This window comes from Platalea leucorodia, assembly GCF_965183815.1.
Source record: "Platalea leucorodia genome assembly, chromosome: 5".
NCBI lineage: Eukaryota > Metazoa > Chordata > Aves > Pelecaniformes > Threskiornithidae > Platalea > Platalea leucorodia.
Genome location: NC_138827.1, coordinates 61,548,902 through 61,565,667, shown reverse-complemented (window position 1 = coordinate 61,565,667; position 16,766 = coordinate 61,548,902). Strand labels below are relative to the sequence as shown.

At 46.4% G+C, this 16,766-nt stretch overlaps 1 protein-coding gene across 3 annotated transcripts in view; it reads left to right on the top strand.

Moving 5' to 3' along the window:
• COL6A3 (collagen type VI alpha 3 chain) overlaps positions 1–16,519 on the top strand; it is a 63,446-nt gene extending 46,927 nt beyond the window's left edge. For 2 of the 3 annotated variants that reach the window (XM_082313328.1, XM_082313329.1), the window contains 11 exons: positions 193–686; positions 1,339–1,438; positions 1,942–2,640; positions 3,889–3,997; positions 4,761–5,041; positions 6,325–6,585; positions 8,399–8,473; positions 10,617–10,796; positions 10,909–10,962; positions 15,358–15,528; positions 15,747–16,519. In XM_082313328.1, coding sequence (XP_082169454.1) covers positions 193–686; positions 1,339–1,438; positions 1,942–2,640; positions 3,889–3,997; positions 4,761–5,041; positions 6,325–6,585; positions 8,399–8,473; positions 10,617–10,796; positions 10,909–10,962; positions 15,358–15,528; positions 15,747–15,787 — 2,465 coding nt within the window. In that variant the 3' untranslated portion in view covers positions 15,788–16,519. The remainder of the gene's footprint in view (positions 1–192; positions 687–1,338; positions 1,439–1,941; positions 2,641–3,888; positions 3,998–4,760; positions 5,042–6,324; positions 6,586–8,398; positions 8,474–10,616; positions 10,797–10,908; positions 10,963–15,357; positions 15,529–15,746) is intronic. The other variant, XM_082313327.1, reaches the window with a different exon arrangement.
• The last annotated feature ends 247 nt before the right edge of the window (positions 16,520–16,766 follow it).

Sequence of the window (16,766 nt, the reverse complement as noted above, 5' to 3'; positions counted from 1 at the left end):
TCCCCATCTTTTCCACAGCTTGCTGCTATGGTAAGTCACCTTCAGTCCTTTAAACCCCAGTGTGACCGTGTGCCAGAACTGCTTCTCTCCCCACGTGTGCAGTATGAATGATTTACCCCTGCTGAGGACGTGGTCCTTGCACCCTGACAACTATTTGGGACACTATTTGTTCCCAACGCACTTTTCTGGCAGGTCCCAAGGAGTGCCCTGTCTTCCCAACTGAGCTGGCCTTTGCTATCGACACCTCCTCGGGCGTTGTGAGGGATGTTTTCAACAGAATGAAACAAACCGTGCTCAGAGTGGTCAACAACTTAACCATTGCTGAGAGCAACTGTCCTCGGGGTGCCCGGGTGGCTCTGGTCACCTACAACAATGAGGTCACCACAGAGATCCGCTTTGCTGATGCCAGGAAGAAATCAAGCCTCCTCCAGCAGATCCAAAACTTCCAGGCGACCCTGACCACAAAGCCACGCAGCTTGGAGACTGCCATGTCCTTTGTGGCCAGGAATACCTTCAAGCGTGCCCGAAGTGGCTTCCTGATGAGGAAGGTGGCTGTCTTTTTCAGCAACGGGGACACGAGAGCCTCCCCACAGCTCAACGACGCCGTGCTGAAACTCTATGATGCCGGGGTCATGCCCGTGTTCCTCACCAGCAGGCAGGACCCAGTTCTCACCAGAGCTCTGGAGGTTGGGGTTGTTCGCCCTTTCTTTCATTTTCTGCTCGTGACCTCAGTCTGGTTTGCTGGGGAGATTGATGTCATTTGCTCCTACAGGCAGTGGTTGACTTCCACAGGCCTTTCAAGTGCTTAGCACTGAGAAAGCATTGCTGGCCAAACTCATCCAGCATGTCTATTAGGAGAGAAATACAAAATACAAGACGTGCTGTGAAATGCTACTGAGGTTATGCTGAGTCATTTGTTTCCCAGACCATGGCTCCAGGGTGCCAGGTGTGGTATGAAACAGAAGAAAAGACCGTCCCCATAGCAAGAAAGGTCTGACAGAAAGGCAAAGGGTGGGAAGGTTGAAGTATGGTAGCTTTGTTGGCAGAGGGAGAGCAGATGTACAGAGATTTAAAGCAAAAAAAATTTTTAAAAAAATCCCCAGACAAACATGCTGAGCACTGGTTCAAGTGTTTGACCCTTTTTTTGGAGTTTATGTTTCTAAACTAGTCCCCCTAACTGATGTTGGGGTCATTAGGCTCCTCCAAATGGGATCCACCAAAAGCAGCGTGCTGAGTAGAGAAACTCTTAGAGTTGTGGATTGCCCTCCCCTACTTTGAGCTGAAAATAACAGAAGGCAGCCTTACTAACACCATGTTTTTCTGTTTGCACCTAACCAGATCAACAACACAGCCGTTGGACATGCAATTGTTCTTCCAACCGGCGGCAGTCAGCTGAATGAAACTATCCGGAGGCTCTTGACTTGTCACATTTGTCTGGGTAAAGCATCCAATTTCTCCTCTAGGCAGTGCCAAATCTTTCTGGTCGCGCAGCAGTCGGTTGTCAGTGGTGCAGAAGGGAAGCCCAGTTGGGAGTCAGCCCTTTTGCTGCTGAAGACAAGAGATTCATATTCTTAGGTTAAGCAGAAAACATTGGCATTGTGAATAAGGCTCACTGGGCGTTCTCCACTTTGTAAAGAGAAGCTCCTTTTTTGGCTGGTTCCTACTTTTACAGCCCAAATACCGATAGCTAAACGCTCTAGAATATGGCCTTCTGCCATTTATGACAGAGTGCTTCAGGGATCCCTTTGGACAAAGGAGCACATAAAAATACTAAATACATAACTAAATGTGTTTTGGGATGAAATTACTTTAGTATCAAGTAGTGGACCAGTGAATGTCCGTGGCTTGATGGTATTTCATATGACACAAGAGATTTTTACAATGATAAGGGAGGGTCATCTTCAGTTCCTCCAAGTGAAACCTCCTGTGTTTCTTCCCTAGATGTGTGTGACCCTGATCCCGTCTGTGGTTTTGGTAGTCAGAGACCTGTATTCAGAGACAGAAGGGCAGCCCCAACAGATGTAGATACTGACATAGCCTTCATCATGGATAGCTCAGAGTCCACCACCCCTCTGCAGTTCAACGAGATGAAGAAGTACATTTCCCACCTCGTAAGTAACCTGGAAATCAGCTCTGAGCCAAAAGTATCTCAGCACCATGCAAGAGTGGCAGTTCTCCAGCAAGCTCCTTATGAATATGAAACCAACTCAAGCTTCCCACCAGTAAAAACTGAGTTTTCACTAACTGATTATGGATCCAAAGAGAAGATCATTAATTACCTTCACAACCAAATGACCCAGCTGCATGGCACGAGGGCTATAGGAAATGCAATTGAACACACAATGGCTCATATTTTCGAAAGTGCACCAAACCCTCGGGATCTAAAAGTCATAGTTCTGATGATGACTGGAAAAGTGAATAAACAAAAACTTGAGTACCTGCAGAAGGTTGTTATCGATGCAAAATGCAAAGGGTACTTCTTTGTTGTCTTGGGCATTGGCAGGAAGGTGAATGCCAAGAATATCTATAGCCTAGCTAGCGAGCCAAATGATGTGTTCTTCAAATTGGTCGATAAACCAGGAGAGCTTCATGAAGAGCCCTTACTACGCTTTGGGAGATTGCTGCCATCTTTTATCAGAAGTAAGTATAACATCCTGTAGTCAAAGTATTATGGAAGGGGCAACATGTGACCTCAGAGGGGTTAATCTGCCAGGTTTGGTCTACCTGCCTGTTGGTTGGGTGGGCTCTAGTCTGACCACCTCTTTGGGCAGTGGGGCCCACTGAAGTTAGTCTCTTTTTATATGTTCTGTACTGTTTGGTCTGTTTGTTGCTGCTCATAGGCCTACCTAGTTGAATATGTCTCAGTTTAGTTCACTTTGGCCTCCCCATCCCATCCCATGCAGTCTGTTGGTCTGCCAAGTAGCGTTTGCACTTCTGTCTGGTTTGACTTCATCTCCATGGGCTCACCTGTGGGATCTGACTTAATCCTGCCTGGCTTGCCAGTCACATCTGCAACATGTCCCACAGGGTCTGGTCCTGCGGGGGCTCTTGATCCTCTGCAGCCCAGCAGCTTGCTAGCATTCCCCCCAAGCTCCCTGAACACCCAGAAAATCTTTCTTCTCAACTTCAGCATAAACATCATGTCTAGCAGGCATTTGGATGGCTCAGGCTGAGATCTGGAGTTGCTGTATGCAGATTTAAGGACGAGGATTCTTTGCTCAGGGATAAATAATGCTGCTGTGTTTGGGATGTGCAGATTGTGCCTTGGAAAATTGCATCTCAGCTTAGCTAGAGATGGCAGGCTGGATCTCCAGCTAAAGTGAGCTGCCATGGATCCTAGAGAGACTTGGCCAGCAAGGACAAGAAATGGGCCTTTTCTAGGAAAGCTAGTTTTATCCAAAAAGTCCTGAAAATCAGTCTACTCGCCTAATAAACCACTGATTCAGGAATGTCTTGCACTAAATAGAAAGCAAACATGAGCACATCTTTCCCTGGAAATAAATGTTTAGGTTTTCTCAGTTTGCTTTTTCCATTTACGACTTACAGGGGTCCTGGGAACTTCTAACTCTTGAAAAAATATTAACTGTGTGGTTGGAAGTGCCTTGTTATAAGAAAGCTGCTTACATGTGACAGACTGAGACATACAGCCCTCTGGTGTCTTGTAGTTACTGCTCTCATGCTTGTAAATTGGAATAACAAATCTCCCAGCCCAGGATGCTGCAGTAACCACACCAAACATCAAGAAATATTCCCTAGCTCTTATCAGAGCAAGCAAGAAGACAAGAGGTTTTTTTTTTTTAATCAAGAAGACATATATCTAATGTGTTGTTAGTAGGTAATCACCATCCTCAGTACCAGTGTTTAATGCCAGGCTCGCTCTGTCTGTAGGCGACTTTGCTTTCTACCTGTCTCCAGAGATAAGGAAACAGTGCGAGTGGTTCCAGAGTGATCAGAAAGCCAAGAGCCAGAGCCCCGGGCATGCCGGGCACAAAGCAGTGTAAGTAGTGGTTTGTCTGCAAGAGAATGAGCTTTGCTAACAGCCCGTCTGGGGCAGAAGCCTTCACTTCCCAGTCCCTGTTTGGAAAAAGAAAGAAAAAGCAACTTCAACACTAACAATTAGGATTATCAGCATTTTACTAGTTCCTTTAGTGCTGTGTCAAAAAAGCAACAGATATATCTACTAGAGAAGGGTAGACAAATACACATATAATTTTAAATTTGGGTTACATTTCGTATTTATATATGTATAAAGGATACGAAGGAGGTATATGCTACTGTCATCATGCAGGTCAGGAATTCCAGAAATTAATATTAATTTGGGGTTTTCCACTCAACGAACTATTTTCAGATAGGCTGGGCTGCCCTGGATTATCTGATATTCAGGATCCATCATAGAATATATCCTGACATTTTCTGAACAGAAGTGAAAGCTTGTGTCACCAAAACTCACTCATTGCTGGCACAGAGCTGACCTGGCTTTAGAAGGTCGAGCCCCTTGAAATCCGGCATGCTACAGACCTGTCTACTGAATTCACTCTTATGTGTGTAAAGTTGGTGTATAGACAAACTCGTGCCCCAAGTTATAGGCAGTGCTCTGCAGCACTTTTCACTGCTTGGCTGTGGACATATCTAAAGCTGATAAAGACTATTGACCCTGGGGGGTTCTTGCCAATGATTTCTATGTCAACTCCTCTCCACTTCCAAAATTCTGCTTATATAGGGGGAAAAAAAAGCCATATCAGCTGCTTTTGCTTTGACAGGTATGTGGCACCCAACGTGACCGTAAGTCGGACCTTCAGTGCCAGCACCACGGTCAGTGTAAGCACGAAGCCTGTTGTGAGCACAAATGCCCGTGCCAGAACCACCACTGCCAGCACCACAGCTCAGACCAGAGCCACCGACCAGACCACAGCCAGCACCGTGGTCCAGGTGAATGCCACCGCACAGAGCGCCGCAAGCACTGCTGCCCACGCCAAAACCGCCAGCCGCACCACCGCGAGCACCACGGCCACTGGGGCAGGTGGCAGGAGAAGACAAGGCGGTACGTGAAAGGCTTTCCCCATGCGAGCAGTGCCTCTTGCTTGTTTGTACCACAGTGGGTTGTGGCTTTTCTTCCTCCCTGAGAGGATTATTCCTATGGGAAATGTCACTAGGAGGCCAAATTTTGTGTTTGCAGAAACAAGTTTTTTAAGTGCAAAACTGGAAATCTTCACTGGAGGGTTAAGGCTTTGTCCACTTGTGTTGAGAATTTTGTGCAAAACCGGGTGGGGGACAGGCTGCCTCTAGGCAAAACACAAGCAGAATATCTAAACATGGGACAATCCATCGTCTGCTGCCTACCTCAGTAGTACAGCAACAGAGCACTTCTCTTTCTAGTGTGGCCCATTTGCTTTCTATGTTTTCCTTGTAGCATTACCCCTTGGCTAAGTTTTGCTATTTATGGTGATTCATGCAATGGCATTGTTTGAATTCTGCATCAGCTAATATAGTTAGTTCGGTTAGTTCATCACTGAATCAGTGTGGAGAGCTATTTGGGAATGCTAGAGCTCTTTCATGTGAGCACGGTTCATGTAAAGGAGTTTTCTCATGTGTTTTTGCAAGGGGGTGCAGGCAGCTCTGCCCCAGCTGAACAAGTAACAAACAATGAGTGTCAAAGCACAGGGATGCTTAACCAGTCAATGAATGCATGTCCCCATGTAAATAATAAATAAAAAGCAATAAATAAAAGCAATTAGCTTTTGCAATGTTAATGCTTTCATCAGCCTGCAGGGAACAAACATTTTTGGGTGTTTCTTGCTCCACTTTTGCTTCCAAGCAGCATTTATAAAGGTCTCATCCAATACTGTGCCATAGCAGGAAAATCTTTCCCTAATAGCTTCTTTGACCTGTCTAAGGTTATGTTTGACCTTATGCAGGCTTTGCTTGAAGATCTTCAGCAGTTCAGTGAATCCATTGCACCCTAGAGAAAGATCTGACTGGACACATTTACAGTTGTTAGGAAAGTTGTGCTGGGAGTCATATTTCAGGCTGTGTTAATCTCATTAAAAAATGCTTTCATTTGCTAGATTGCAGCAGATTATTAAAAAATAAATAAACCACTTGGTAAATCATCTAGGCTATGAACAAAAAGCCTCCCTACAGTGTGCTGGGCTGGGCATCTGAGATAGCAAAGTCACAACCTGGTTTGCATGTGCCACAACTGTCTGCAGACAAATTTATTTGCTGTGGACTAGGAAGGAGATCCTGCAGCACTGAGACACTTTTTTCTTGAGACCTTTCCTCTTCAAGTCTTTGCTTAACGTTTCTTCTGATTTTGCATTGCAGCAAAGACCCACGACATCCAGATCACAGATGTCACTGAGAACAGTGCCAGGCTGCGCTGGGCCAGCCCCGAGCCACACAACACCTATACTTTTGATATCACCGTCACCTTAGCACATGACCACTCTCTCGTGCAGAAGCAAAACCTGACTGGCACTGAGCATGTCATCCAAGGACTCAGAAGCGGACAGAAATACCTTGTTGTCATTACTGGCTACCAGAAATCGCAACCCAAAGTAACCTACACAGGGACATTCAGCACAAGTAAGTACCTCTTGAGGAAAACACACAAATATTTATTTTTTTCATAAAACGGACACAAAAAATGGAAGAAACCATGTAAGGGATGAGGAATCAGTTGGTACCAATGATCCCAGCCCTGGCAATGCTCAGTTGTGTCACTGCATGTCTGGCATCCTCCAGACCAGCAGCAGGACCCAGTTATGAAACGCTGCAAATGTGTTCCTTTGGCAAATGCAAGTTGACACTTCAGTGGTGTTAAATGGACACAGATTGTGGGAGAATTAAGGCCATTCCCAGAGCGGGATTTGCCTTATTGTGCATGCAGGAGGCTTTGCACAATGGGTCTTGGTGGGGTCCAGCCAGCATTGCTGTAATTAAAAATGAGTCAAACTGGGTTAACACAAAGTAAATTCAGTCCAGCCTCACTGCGAAATAAGTAACAAAATCTTCTTCTCCGATCACCATTTCCATAGCCACCTATCTGCTTCACGTACTATATTATAAAAAAAAACCAAAAACACAAAGAAGAGATTAAACGGAGGGTTTAGTCCTTTGGGGATCCAGGCTCCATGTGTACAGATCACATGTAAATCTTGCCAAACCCTTTGACATGTCCAAAAGTTGCTATGTAAGGCACAACCAATTTTTTTTATGTAGTTTGGCATAGAGGTGAGTTGGCTTGGTGGTGTGGAGGAGTTTGCACTGGTCCTGCCAGTGCTGCATCTGGCTTCTTCTGGAACTTCAGAGCCAATTTCAGTGCCCATGGAGAGCCTTTCCATTGGCTTTAGTAGGTTTGGATCAAGTTTGAAGTCTCTTACCTTCGCGAGCAATAAATGTGCCCACAAAAATGTTGAGAAAAGACATCAATGTGTAGAAGTAACATTTGCATGTGCTGAGTTGGAGCTCTTGAAGCCCAGGGAAGCTGCAGTTCCCATACAGTAAATCTCAAACGGGAACAAACTGGGCAGGCAGCGGTGATGCCACCTATGCCCACAAGCTGTGACCTGCACGCTGGGTAGCACTGTCCCCTTTACTCACACCCATACCCTCCACCAGAGAAAAGCAAATGCAACCCTTCCTGTGGCTGCAGCCCCCTCCTGCCCTCCAGCCCCACGGAAAATGAGCCATGGGTTGCCCTGGAAAGGGACGTGATGCAATATGATGCAGTCATGCAGGGCATGATGCAATATGAACCGTGTTCTCCTTTCCATCACAAGGGATTTCTTTCCCTGGTGACAGTCCTCAACAACATAGTTCCTAGAGAGATGTGAGGCCATGATGGGAGGAGTGTGGTCAAGGAGAGGCATGCAATGCATGGACAGTCCTTGAGGGCTGCCAGGGAACAAGAGAAGATCCATCATAGACTATTTGCTCCCCTGGAGGATGCCTTTTTTCCCTGCCCTCTCTAAGGCCAGAGGAGCAAAGCTAAACTGGCTACAGAGAGGCCACGTCTGCTCCTCCAGAGCCCTCCAGTTGCATGCTGTGGGGTAAGCAGGGGCCATCCAAAGCAGAGTCTCATGGGGCCCTGGGAATGCTTCTTCACAGTCACCCCCATGGATGAGCCCGAGTGTGCAGCAGAGCCGCCAGCTGGGGACGGCAAGACAAACCCATCCCGGCACGGCTGGGCGGTTGTGGATTACTCATCCTGTCAGCTGCCTCCAATAAACATTTCTGAAATGTATGTGCTAGGGTAAACAGATCCAGACCCGGCTCCTGCAACTTGTGTGCATCCCCCGTGCTGGAACTGGGGCCAGTGAGTTTGTTTATGGCTGTGCTGAGGGCGCTGCTGCAGATCCCCTTCCCTTTGGCTGACCCTGCTGCTTCTTCCCCGCAGAGACCCCAGCGCAGCCCAAGGTGTCCCTGGCCAACATGATGCTCAACACTGAGCCGCTGGAAGGACCTGAGAGTGGTGAGTATGGGCGATGGTGTGAGTGCTGGGCTAGGGAGGTCTGCTAGGACCCTCACCGAGAGCCTGGCCATTTGCACAGGTCTTCCCCTTGCCTGCTCCCAAACCTGGCCTTTCTCAGAGGCCTGCTAGGACCAAAGGATCTGTGAGTCCCTTGCTTTGCAGAGCCAGAAGATTATGAGCTAGTTGACAGCCTTGTCCATGCAGACTTGAGCCCTGTAATGGGGTCTCTGCCCATGCTGTATGCAGAGCCCCCTGAAGTTGCTGTGATCTTCGTGGGGGACTCAAACCAGGTCCTGTTTCCATCACAAGGATGGGAGAGGAGCCAGGGCCCAAGCACTGGCTGCTCTCTGGGGACAGGCTGTGCCCCATGCCCTCTCTGGCACACGTAGGTGCAGGTGTGGATGCAGAACATCACCTGATGCTTGTTTGCACTCTTGCTCCCCATCTGGGGCAAAGAACAGGTCTTGCCTCCCTGGTTTAACACACGGCTCTCGACAACAGCTTGACCAACAGCCAGGGATTGCAGGGGAGTTAGTGTCAAACATCTGCATAAATTTGGCTAATTGGTAGCGTCACTCCAGTTTCACCTATCTGCCCATCCCGTTTCTCTGCCACCAGTGGTGTATGTTGTAAACCGCTAAACGAGCAAGCTGGCAGCTCCTACTCTATTGTTGATCCCGTTAACCTGTGATAATAACCCATAATCACTGTAGCTGTTAATACGTCATCTCATTGCTTTTGTTGACATCAAGCTCATTATATCAGTTGTACTGTAAGGGCCAGGCTGCAACCATTCCTCCAAGGGTCTGGAAGGGCTCTCAGCCTTCATACAGCCCTGTCGTAGGCACCAACTATGGAACTGGCATCCAAAACTCATCGCTGAATCATCATTCTCATGTTTTTCTTTAAGCATTTGGCTTGCACTGTGGCTCATTTTCTTCCTGAGGTGATTTGAGAGCATGGGGAGATGCTGCTGCTCAGTGCGTTCAGCCAACAAGAGTTGCAAAGCTGCTGTTGGGGTCTGGCTGCTCACGTTGAAAGGGATAAGCATGGACCTCATGCCTGGCTGGTGGTACAATCAGAGCTTGCTGCGGTGGGGAAGCCGAGGGCTTGTGCTGGGCGAGGACCATCTCATTTCTACCTTGCTGCATGTCCCATCATCCCACCTTTCCCATGCATTTCCACTCATTTGGTCCCTCTCCCTGGCACTGGCATCCCCTCTGAAGCCTTCACCTGGCCTGTCCCCACCAGGTGATACAGACCCCCATGGCTTTGTTTAACCGCTTGTGTGCCAGCCCTTTGGAAACAAGATGTGTAGGCTTGTGTAGGTCTGCCCAAAGGAAAATGGATGTGCTGTGTGCTCACTCTGTGCTTCAACGTAGACCTCAATTTCAGCTCCTTTTGTTGACCCACTTGCAGAAAACGTCTCTGCCCGAGGATTTATGGCAGCCAGCAGTTTGGGGGAAACATTCCCCGAGGATGCTAATCTGAAGTTTTTCAATAGGCTAAAGATATTAAACAGGGCAGGGGATTTGGGGTGGTTTGTTTAGCTGAGTCTTCTCTAGTTCTCCATGCAACGGGAAAGCCCCATACATAAATCTTCCGACGGACCTCGGAGGAAGCCCCACATTCTGCCCTCCTTATATAGGCAAAGCAGCTGCTAGCACTGGTGGCCTATCTTTGCGAATAAAAACTCTGGGATTTGGACCTAAATTATCACTTCTGGGCAGGAAAGGAACATATGTTTAAATCGTCATCAAGCCTTAAAGTCTACCAGGTGCGGCTTGTCTTTAGAGATAAAATAAACACACTTAAGGATTAAAAGTTACTGCCAAGATGAATAGCTTTGAAAATAAATGGGAGTATTTGTGTGAGGACCCAATCCTGTGTGCACCAGTGGGGAGTAAGGGGCTCCTACTGCCTTGGTCCAGGGACTTGGGTTTTGGATGCACAACGAAATCAAAAGCAGGGCGAGGCAAGCTGGAGGCTGGGGAAGGTTTGCATTCAGCAAGAGAAATCACATGGCAAGGAAATGCCACCACTCCTGTACTGGTCTATTTTTCTTTTTTCTTTTCAATCTCTTTGCTTTTTCAGCTTTTAACCCTTTCAGAGTCACTTAACCTTTGCACCTTTTGACATGCAGATTGGCCAGACCCTTGCTTGCTGGACTTTGACATGGGCATGCAGTGCAAGGACTATCAGATTGTGTGGTTCTTTGACTACAAAAACAAGATCTGCAGCCAGGGTTGGTATGGTGGCTGCGGTGGTAATGCCAATAGATTTGAGGCCGAAGCTGAGTGTGTTAGCAAATGCTTAAAACCATGTAAGTACCACGTGGAGATTAATCCTTTTGTATTTTATCATATTGTCAAATAATGTTTGAATCAGAGAGAAAACTTCATTCATAATCCAGACCCACGCACTTTTTCCTCCAGCAGCAGGTGAGAAAGCCATGCAGCAGCCACCCCTTGAGAAAAGATTATCATCAGGTAACACGCCAAAAAAGAAAAATCACAAACCAAAGCAAATCCATTATTTCACCTTGGCCATTTCATAGCATGCATCCAAGCTTGTCCAATACAAGATCACTAGTAATATAGACTGGGTTTTCATTTGCTCCTTGACATGACCATGCCCTACCATCTGCTTTGCATGAGCAAGTCGCTTTGCATGTGTGTTGTCACACCAGGACATGTTGTGTTTGCATGACCTGAGTGCAAATCACAGCTATATGGCAAAATCACACACTGGATTTTGTGAGAAGCGTGGGGTTGCTGAACTGGAGCGTGACACAGTCCCAAAGCAATTTCTATTATCGTTGTGTGACTAACCAACGCCACCACTCAGTGGTGTGCCTTTGCTGAGATGCAAAGAATTGCAAACATTTCACTACCTGTAACCAAAACTACTACATGGACTTGGGTCTTGCGTGCAGATGTTTTCCTTTTGCACCAAAAGATAAAAATCATAGTTGAGGGAGGAGCCCACAGGAAAATGGCAATGACCTTCTCTCCTCAAGGGGTTTCTGAGATTAAAGGGCTGTGTTTGCAAACCTCTTCAAGACGTGGGAAGGAAGTAGAGACATGCAATCACCGGTGTTGCTTCAGCAAGGGGTTGGGATGGGAACTTGACCCCAGCAAAGCCTTGCTATCATAGAAGCCTCCCCCTTCTAGTGGTGTTTCAGGGCCCTTTGCAGAGATGGGAGGGAAATCGAGGAGCGAAGCAACCTCTCGTACCTAATGGCAGGGCTTAATCCTCGTAGGGGCGTGACAGGGTTTGAAAAGGCAAATTAAGGACTCCTCCCACCCATTTGATTTTCTTAGGTGCATTTTAGGCTCCTTAAATCAGCCTCAGGAATTTTTGTCGCTGGCAGCAGTGCAGCCCGAGTTCAGCTGGGGGTGCCCCTGCAGAAACATGCAGGCAAGCAAGGAGGAGGCCACCACCAGCCATGGAGATGCCTGGGGTGGCAGCTGCTTGGAAAAGGAGGTTGCAAGGTGCTGCTGGGCTACAAACAGGCACCATGGATAAAGATCCATTGGTTGCAGTTTGAGGACTTTTCAGCCAGAGGAAGCAGCATATGGCTTGTGCAGAAACCTGTAGCTTCAAACTAGAACAGGATTTCATCCTCACAGAGCAGGGAAGCCTCCCTGATGTGTTTTTTCTCCAGAGGGCGCATGTTTCTGCTAGCCCCATCCCATACACCAGCCCCTTCTGATCATCGTCACATGCCTTGATGATGTTTCCAGCAACTGTTGTTCAGGCTAAAGTGATATTTCATGAACTTGGCGCCATTCTGCCCTGGGCAGATAGTCAAGAAAAGCAACAGAGAGGCCCTGGAGGGACGCTCGCGTCTCTGCCCACACCGCCAGGGTCCCCCGCTCTGTTCACTGCTTTATTCTCTTTTTCTTTTCTGCAAAACCAGAGCTTGAATCCACCATGGAAAAAAAGACACAGGAGTTTACACGCAGCTCAGCTTTTAAAATGCTGGGCATTGGGTCAGGCTCTCAGTTCAGCCTCTACCAGGTACAACACTGAGAAATGAGTCAGTCTCCCAAATCTTAGGGTCCTCTGGGTGCAAAAACATGCACCAGATCCACCTTCCATTTGAAGTCTTTTAAATGCTGTGATAACCTTTAATTGTTTAATTTTGTATATATATACATTTTTTTTTTTTACCATGACAAAATTAAATGTAAGTGCAACTGAGGAGCCCAGGAACATTTTCTCCATGGGATGAATTAAAACTCCATTTTTTGGTGGCTGCCCCCATCTTTTGAACCTGCCAAAGCCAGCCACAGCTTAAAACACATTTTAGCTCCCTAGTTCTTGCTCTCCATCAATTCTTTGAAATGTCTGGATAAGCTTTTGTTTCATTTATTGTGTTTTGGGCTTGGGGTTTTTGGTAGGGGGAGACAGGTTCCAGTTAAAATGCCATCCAGTGGTTCAGCTAGAGCAGTTGCTAGATGGTGTTTGATAGTGCCCTGAAACTGGAGAGCGGCACAAGCCCCTGTGGTGTGAATATTAGAGCAGGCAATCTGAAGATTACAATTCAAGTGAATTTTCAGCAGCTTTTCTGAAGCCAGATCTGCCTCTAAAGTGGTGGTTGAATTTCCCTCTCCATCTGCTGATCCAGAAGGCTGCTTCCACTCTCAAAGGGGATGAAGTGGGGGGGGAAAGCTGGGCTGCCTGGACTGCATGCCGCAGAGAAAAATTGTATTATACCTCCTATCAGCTGAATGTTTTGATTACTGGTTGAATTCCTGAAAGGGTGCACGGGGTTTGGGGTAGAGTCATTCTTGTACTCACATCTGTTGGCTTTGGAAGGCAGGAAAAAAGGGACACGGACTTTGAAGAAAAAAAAAAAAATCTGAAGAATAAAAGGCAAAGAGCCTGCCAAAGGCATGGGGAAGCTTTTGGCTGTAGGAGCCCAAAAGCAAAGCTAAATTGGAAGCTCAATATTGATTTCAAATTCCAAGGGAAAATGGGCATTAAAAAAGATATCCTGCTTCAAAAAGTTGCATTTAGAACAGGACGATGGGCAGGAGTGTCCTTTCAGACATGTCTTCTCTCTCGGAAAGGACATATTCCCAGCTCCTCCTATCTAAACAGTAAACCCACTGCTCAAACAAACCACCCAATGTCCTTCACGACCGCAGCAGCGTGGACTACTTGAGTCTGACCTCTTTGACCACAGTGTTTCTCTGGCAGTGATCTGTTCAGTTGCTCACGGCACAGAGGGAAAAGTGCAATTAAAATGAGCGGGCAGAAAGAGTTTAGACATTTGGCAGGGTCTGCCCAGAAGCATGCCTGACATTGGTCTGGGCATTTCCACTTCCCCCCCAGGAGCATCCCGGCCTTGCTGCAGCATTCCCGGGCTCTGGGCAGCTGCCAGCCACCAGCTGCAATTTCCTTTAAAGTAAACCCGCAGCCGGAGCTTTCTTATTGCCTAGGGGTCATTGCCAGACCTACTTTCTAGTTGGGATTTCAAGGATAATTTTCTGCACCCTTCTTCCCATGAAAATTTTAGAAGTGTTTAGCATTGCTTTGCTCTCATCAGACCCCAAAGAAACTTGTTTGCAAATACACCTTTTTGTATATTCACCCTATATCTATATACTCTTTCCTATATTCACTATATATTCCCCTGTATTTGGGACTACTAACCACAATTTAAGAGGTAAGTCCTTTAAGTAATTTGATTTCTGGCACCTGATTTACAAAAGGTGTGGTCCTAAGACAAGATTGTCAGAAGGTGACTTCAAGACCTGAATTTCCCCAGCAGTCGTTGCTGGTGTACTCTGTATACATTGATTTATCTTTGCTTTTGTAAAAAAAAAAAAAAAAAAAAAAAAAAAAGGGTAAAAGACTTTTTTTTTTCCTTAATTAAAAAAAAGGGTCCTGGTTGCAAATACCCCTTTAGTAGGAGGAACTCCATGCTTTGCCCGTCTGACTCCCCCTCCTCGCTCCCATTCACTTTTCAGTGCTGGCTGTTTTACTGATACTTGTTTGACTGATGACTTAATGATTTTTGCTCACACCCAAGGCTGGACACCAGCAGCTTGAAGCCGTACTACTTATAAGTGGCAGTGATGAGCGTGATACCTGAAATTTTTGGGATCTGCCTGACTCGGGGCTATGGTAACAAGGATTTTCCAGGACTAACTATGATGGCTGATGGTTACGCTGTTCTGAGCAGAAGTGGCACGAGCTGCTTTTGCATTCCACATCTGTAGGGGATGCCTTGTTTGTGACTTGATGGTAAATTAGTGGCTAATATCAGATTTTTTTACTTTTTTATTTATTTATTTGGCAATTTCATTTTAACACATCCAAGTGCTTTGTTATTTTGTTCCCTGCTTACCCAGCAAGGGATTCAGGATGCCACAGGGTAGTGTGTGGCAGGTCCAGGAGCATCTTCACATAGAATATTTCTCTTTTCAGGGGAAGCCAGTAATTTTAATAGGAAAATGATGGTGCAGATACTTTTTCCTTTGCAGCCCAGCCAGTCCTCTCCCAGTTCTGAGACCTGCCAACTCATTTCCTGCAAATCCAGGGGATCTGCAGACAAGCGCTGCTGTGCAGCACTCTTCCTTCATCTCAGCATCGCTCCATGGCTGCATGACAGAAACATGGCCGAGGGCTTGTGGATGAGGGCTGGTGTCCTCTTGGGCAAAGACATCCAAAAAAAGACCTTCTCTTTGCAAACTAAGAAATGAGATTTAGTCACAGGGCGTGTGCAAAGTCTATGCTGTGGTTGCCCTTTCTGAGTTTGCATGCCAGCTCTGCTCACAGGCATTTCTCTACCATGCACATACATTCAGAGAGACTGTGTTTCACCCTGGAGTGTTATTGCTGACTCCTCTTGCTCCTGCTTTTACCCGCAGTCATGGATATCTGCCGGCTGCAAAAAGATGAGGGGACCTGCAGGAACTTTGTGCTGAAATGGTACTACGACCCCGAGACCAAGAGCTGCGCCCGGTTCTGGTACGGTGGCTGCGGAGGCAACGAGAACAGATTTAACACGCAGAAAGAATGTGAAAAAGTTTGCGTCCCTGGTAAGCAGCTTACGTGTGGCTGGAGAGGGGGCCAGCCAAGTCCCTGGCATTTCCAGTCCGGTGCATGGCTGTAGTGAGCTTGCTTGTGGTGCTCTGGACAACATAGCAAGTCCTGGCAATTAACTAACAACTCCATTAATTTTCCCTCATTATTCTGCACAGCTTCCCATGCACGGAAAACCTCATTTATTTTCTCTTTCTCCATCAAACCTTTTCAGGTAACATCAACCCTGGTGTGGTGACGACGATAGGAACATAGAGCCAGCGACCTGTCAACACATACCTCTGAGACAGCCAGCAGCATCAGCCGTTGCCACCTTACCCCTATAGAAGCTAAGGGTATAGACTACCTTGCACTGTACTATTTCATGCTTTCAACTTCCAAGCAAACCTTGAAGAAAGTGTTTTGCTGCATGACCTATCAATATGGTGCTAAACTGTTTGTGGACTGAGTGCTACATGTGTCCGGGTTATATTGTATAGCTTCAACATTACCAAATATGTACCTAATTGCAGATTGTTATTGTGCCTGAACAGGTCTCTAAATTACCCTTTCTTTCCAATTCCGGCAGCCTGCCTGTCTAAGGCAACATAAAAATGAGACAAAAAAAAAGAAAATCATAATAATTTCACTGCAACTGTTACATGCTTGCTTTTATCATTTTCATAACTGAGCATAACTTTACAGGGGAAGCCTTTGTGTAAGAGAGTAGCTAATTCTGATGAACAAGCGGTTCAATTTTCATTCTTCCTTTTTTGTTTTATTTTTTTTTCTCCTTTTGCTGGATTAGATTTCAAACTAGATCTCTTGTATGCATTTGTAACATACGTGGCCAACCAAACTAGCAAGGAAAAGGAAACAAGGTTTCCGAATGCAAATGCACTGCTGGGACCAAGGCCTCAGTTAACAAATTTTTAAATTGTGGTGTAGGATGCCTCTGGCATTCTTCTGAGATTGTATGTTTTATAAAATACAAAGCAAAGCAATTTGGGGAGGGGGGGCAGTGGGTGGGAGGGGGATTTTATTTTTATGGTGGATTCTGTGTCAGAAAGTCCATACAAAGAACTTTAAAATAAAGTCTAAAGGAGATTTTGAAAAATTCATGGTTTTGTCTTTGTAAAAACCATGGCGGGCATCAGTGGAGTGATTTTCCAGGGTCTGGAAAACATTCCTTTGGAGGGAAATCCCAGTGGTCCTTATAGGGAGGATGGATGTAGTGTGGATATTCAGGGGGGCA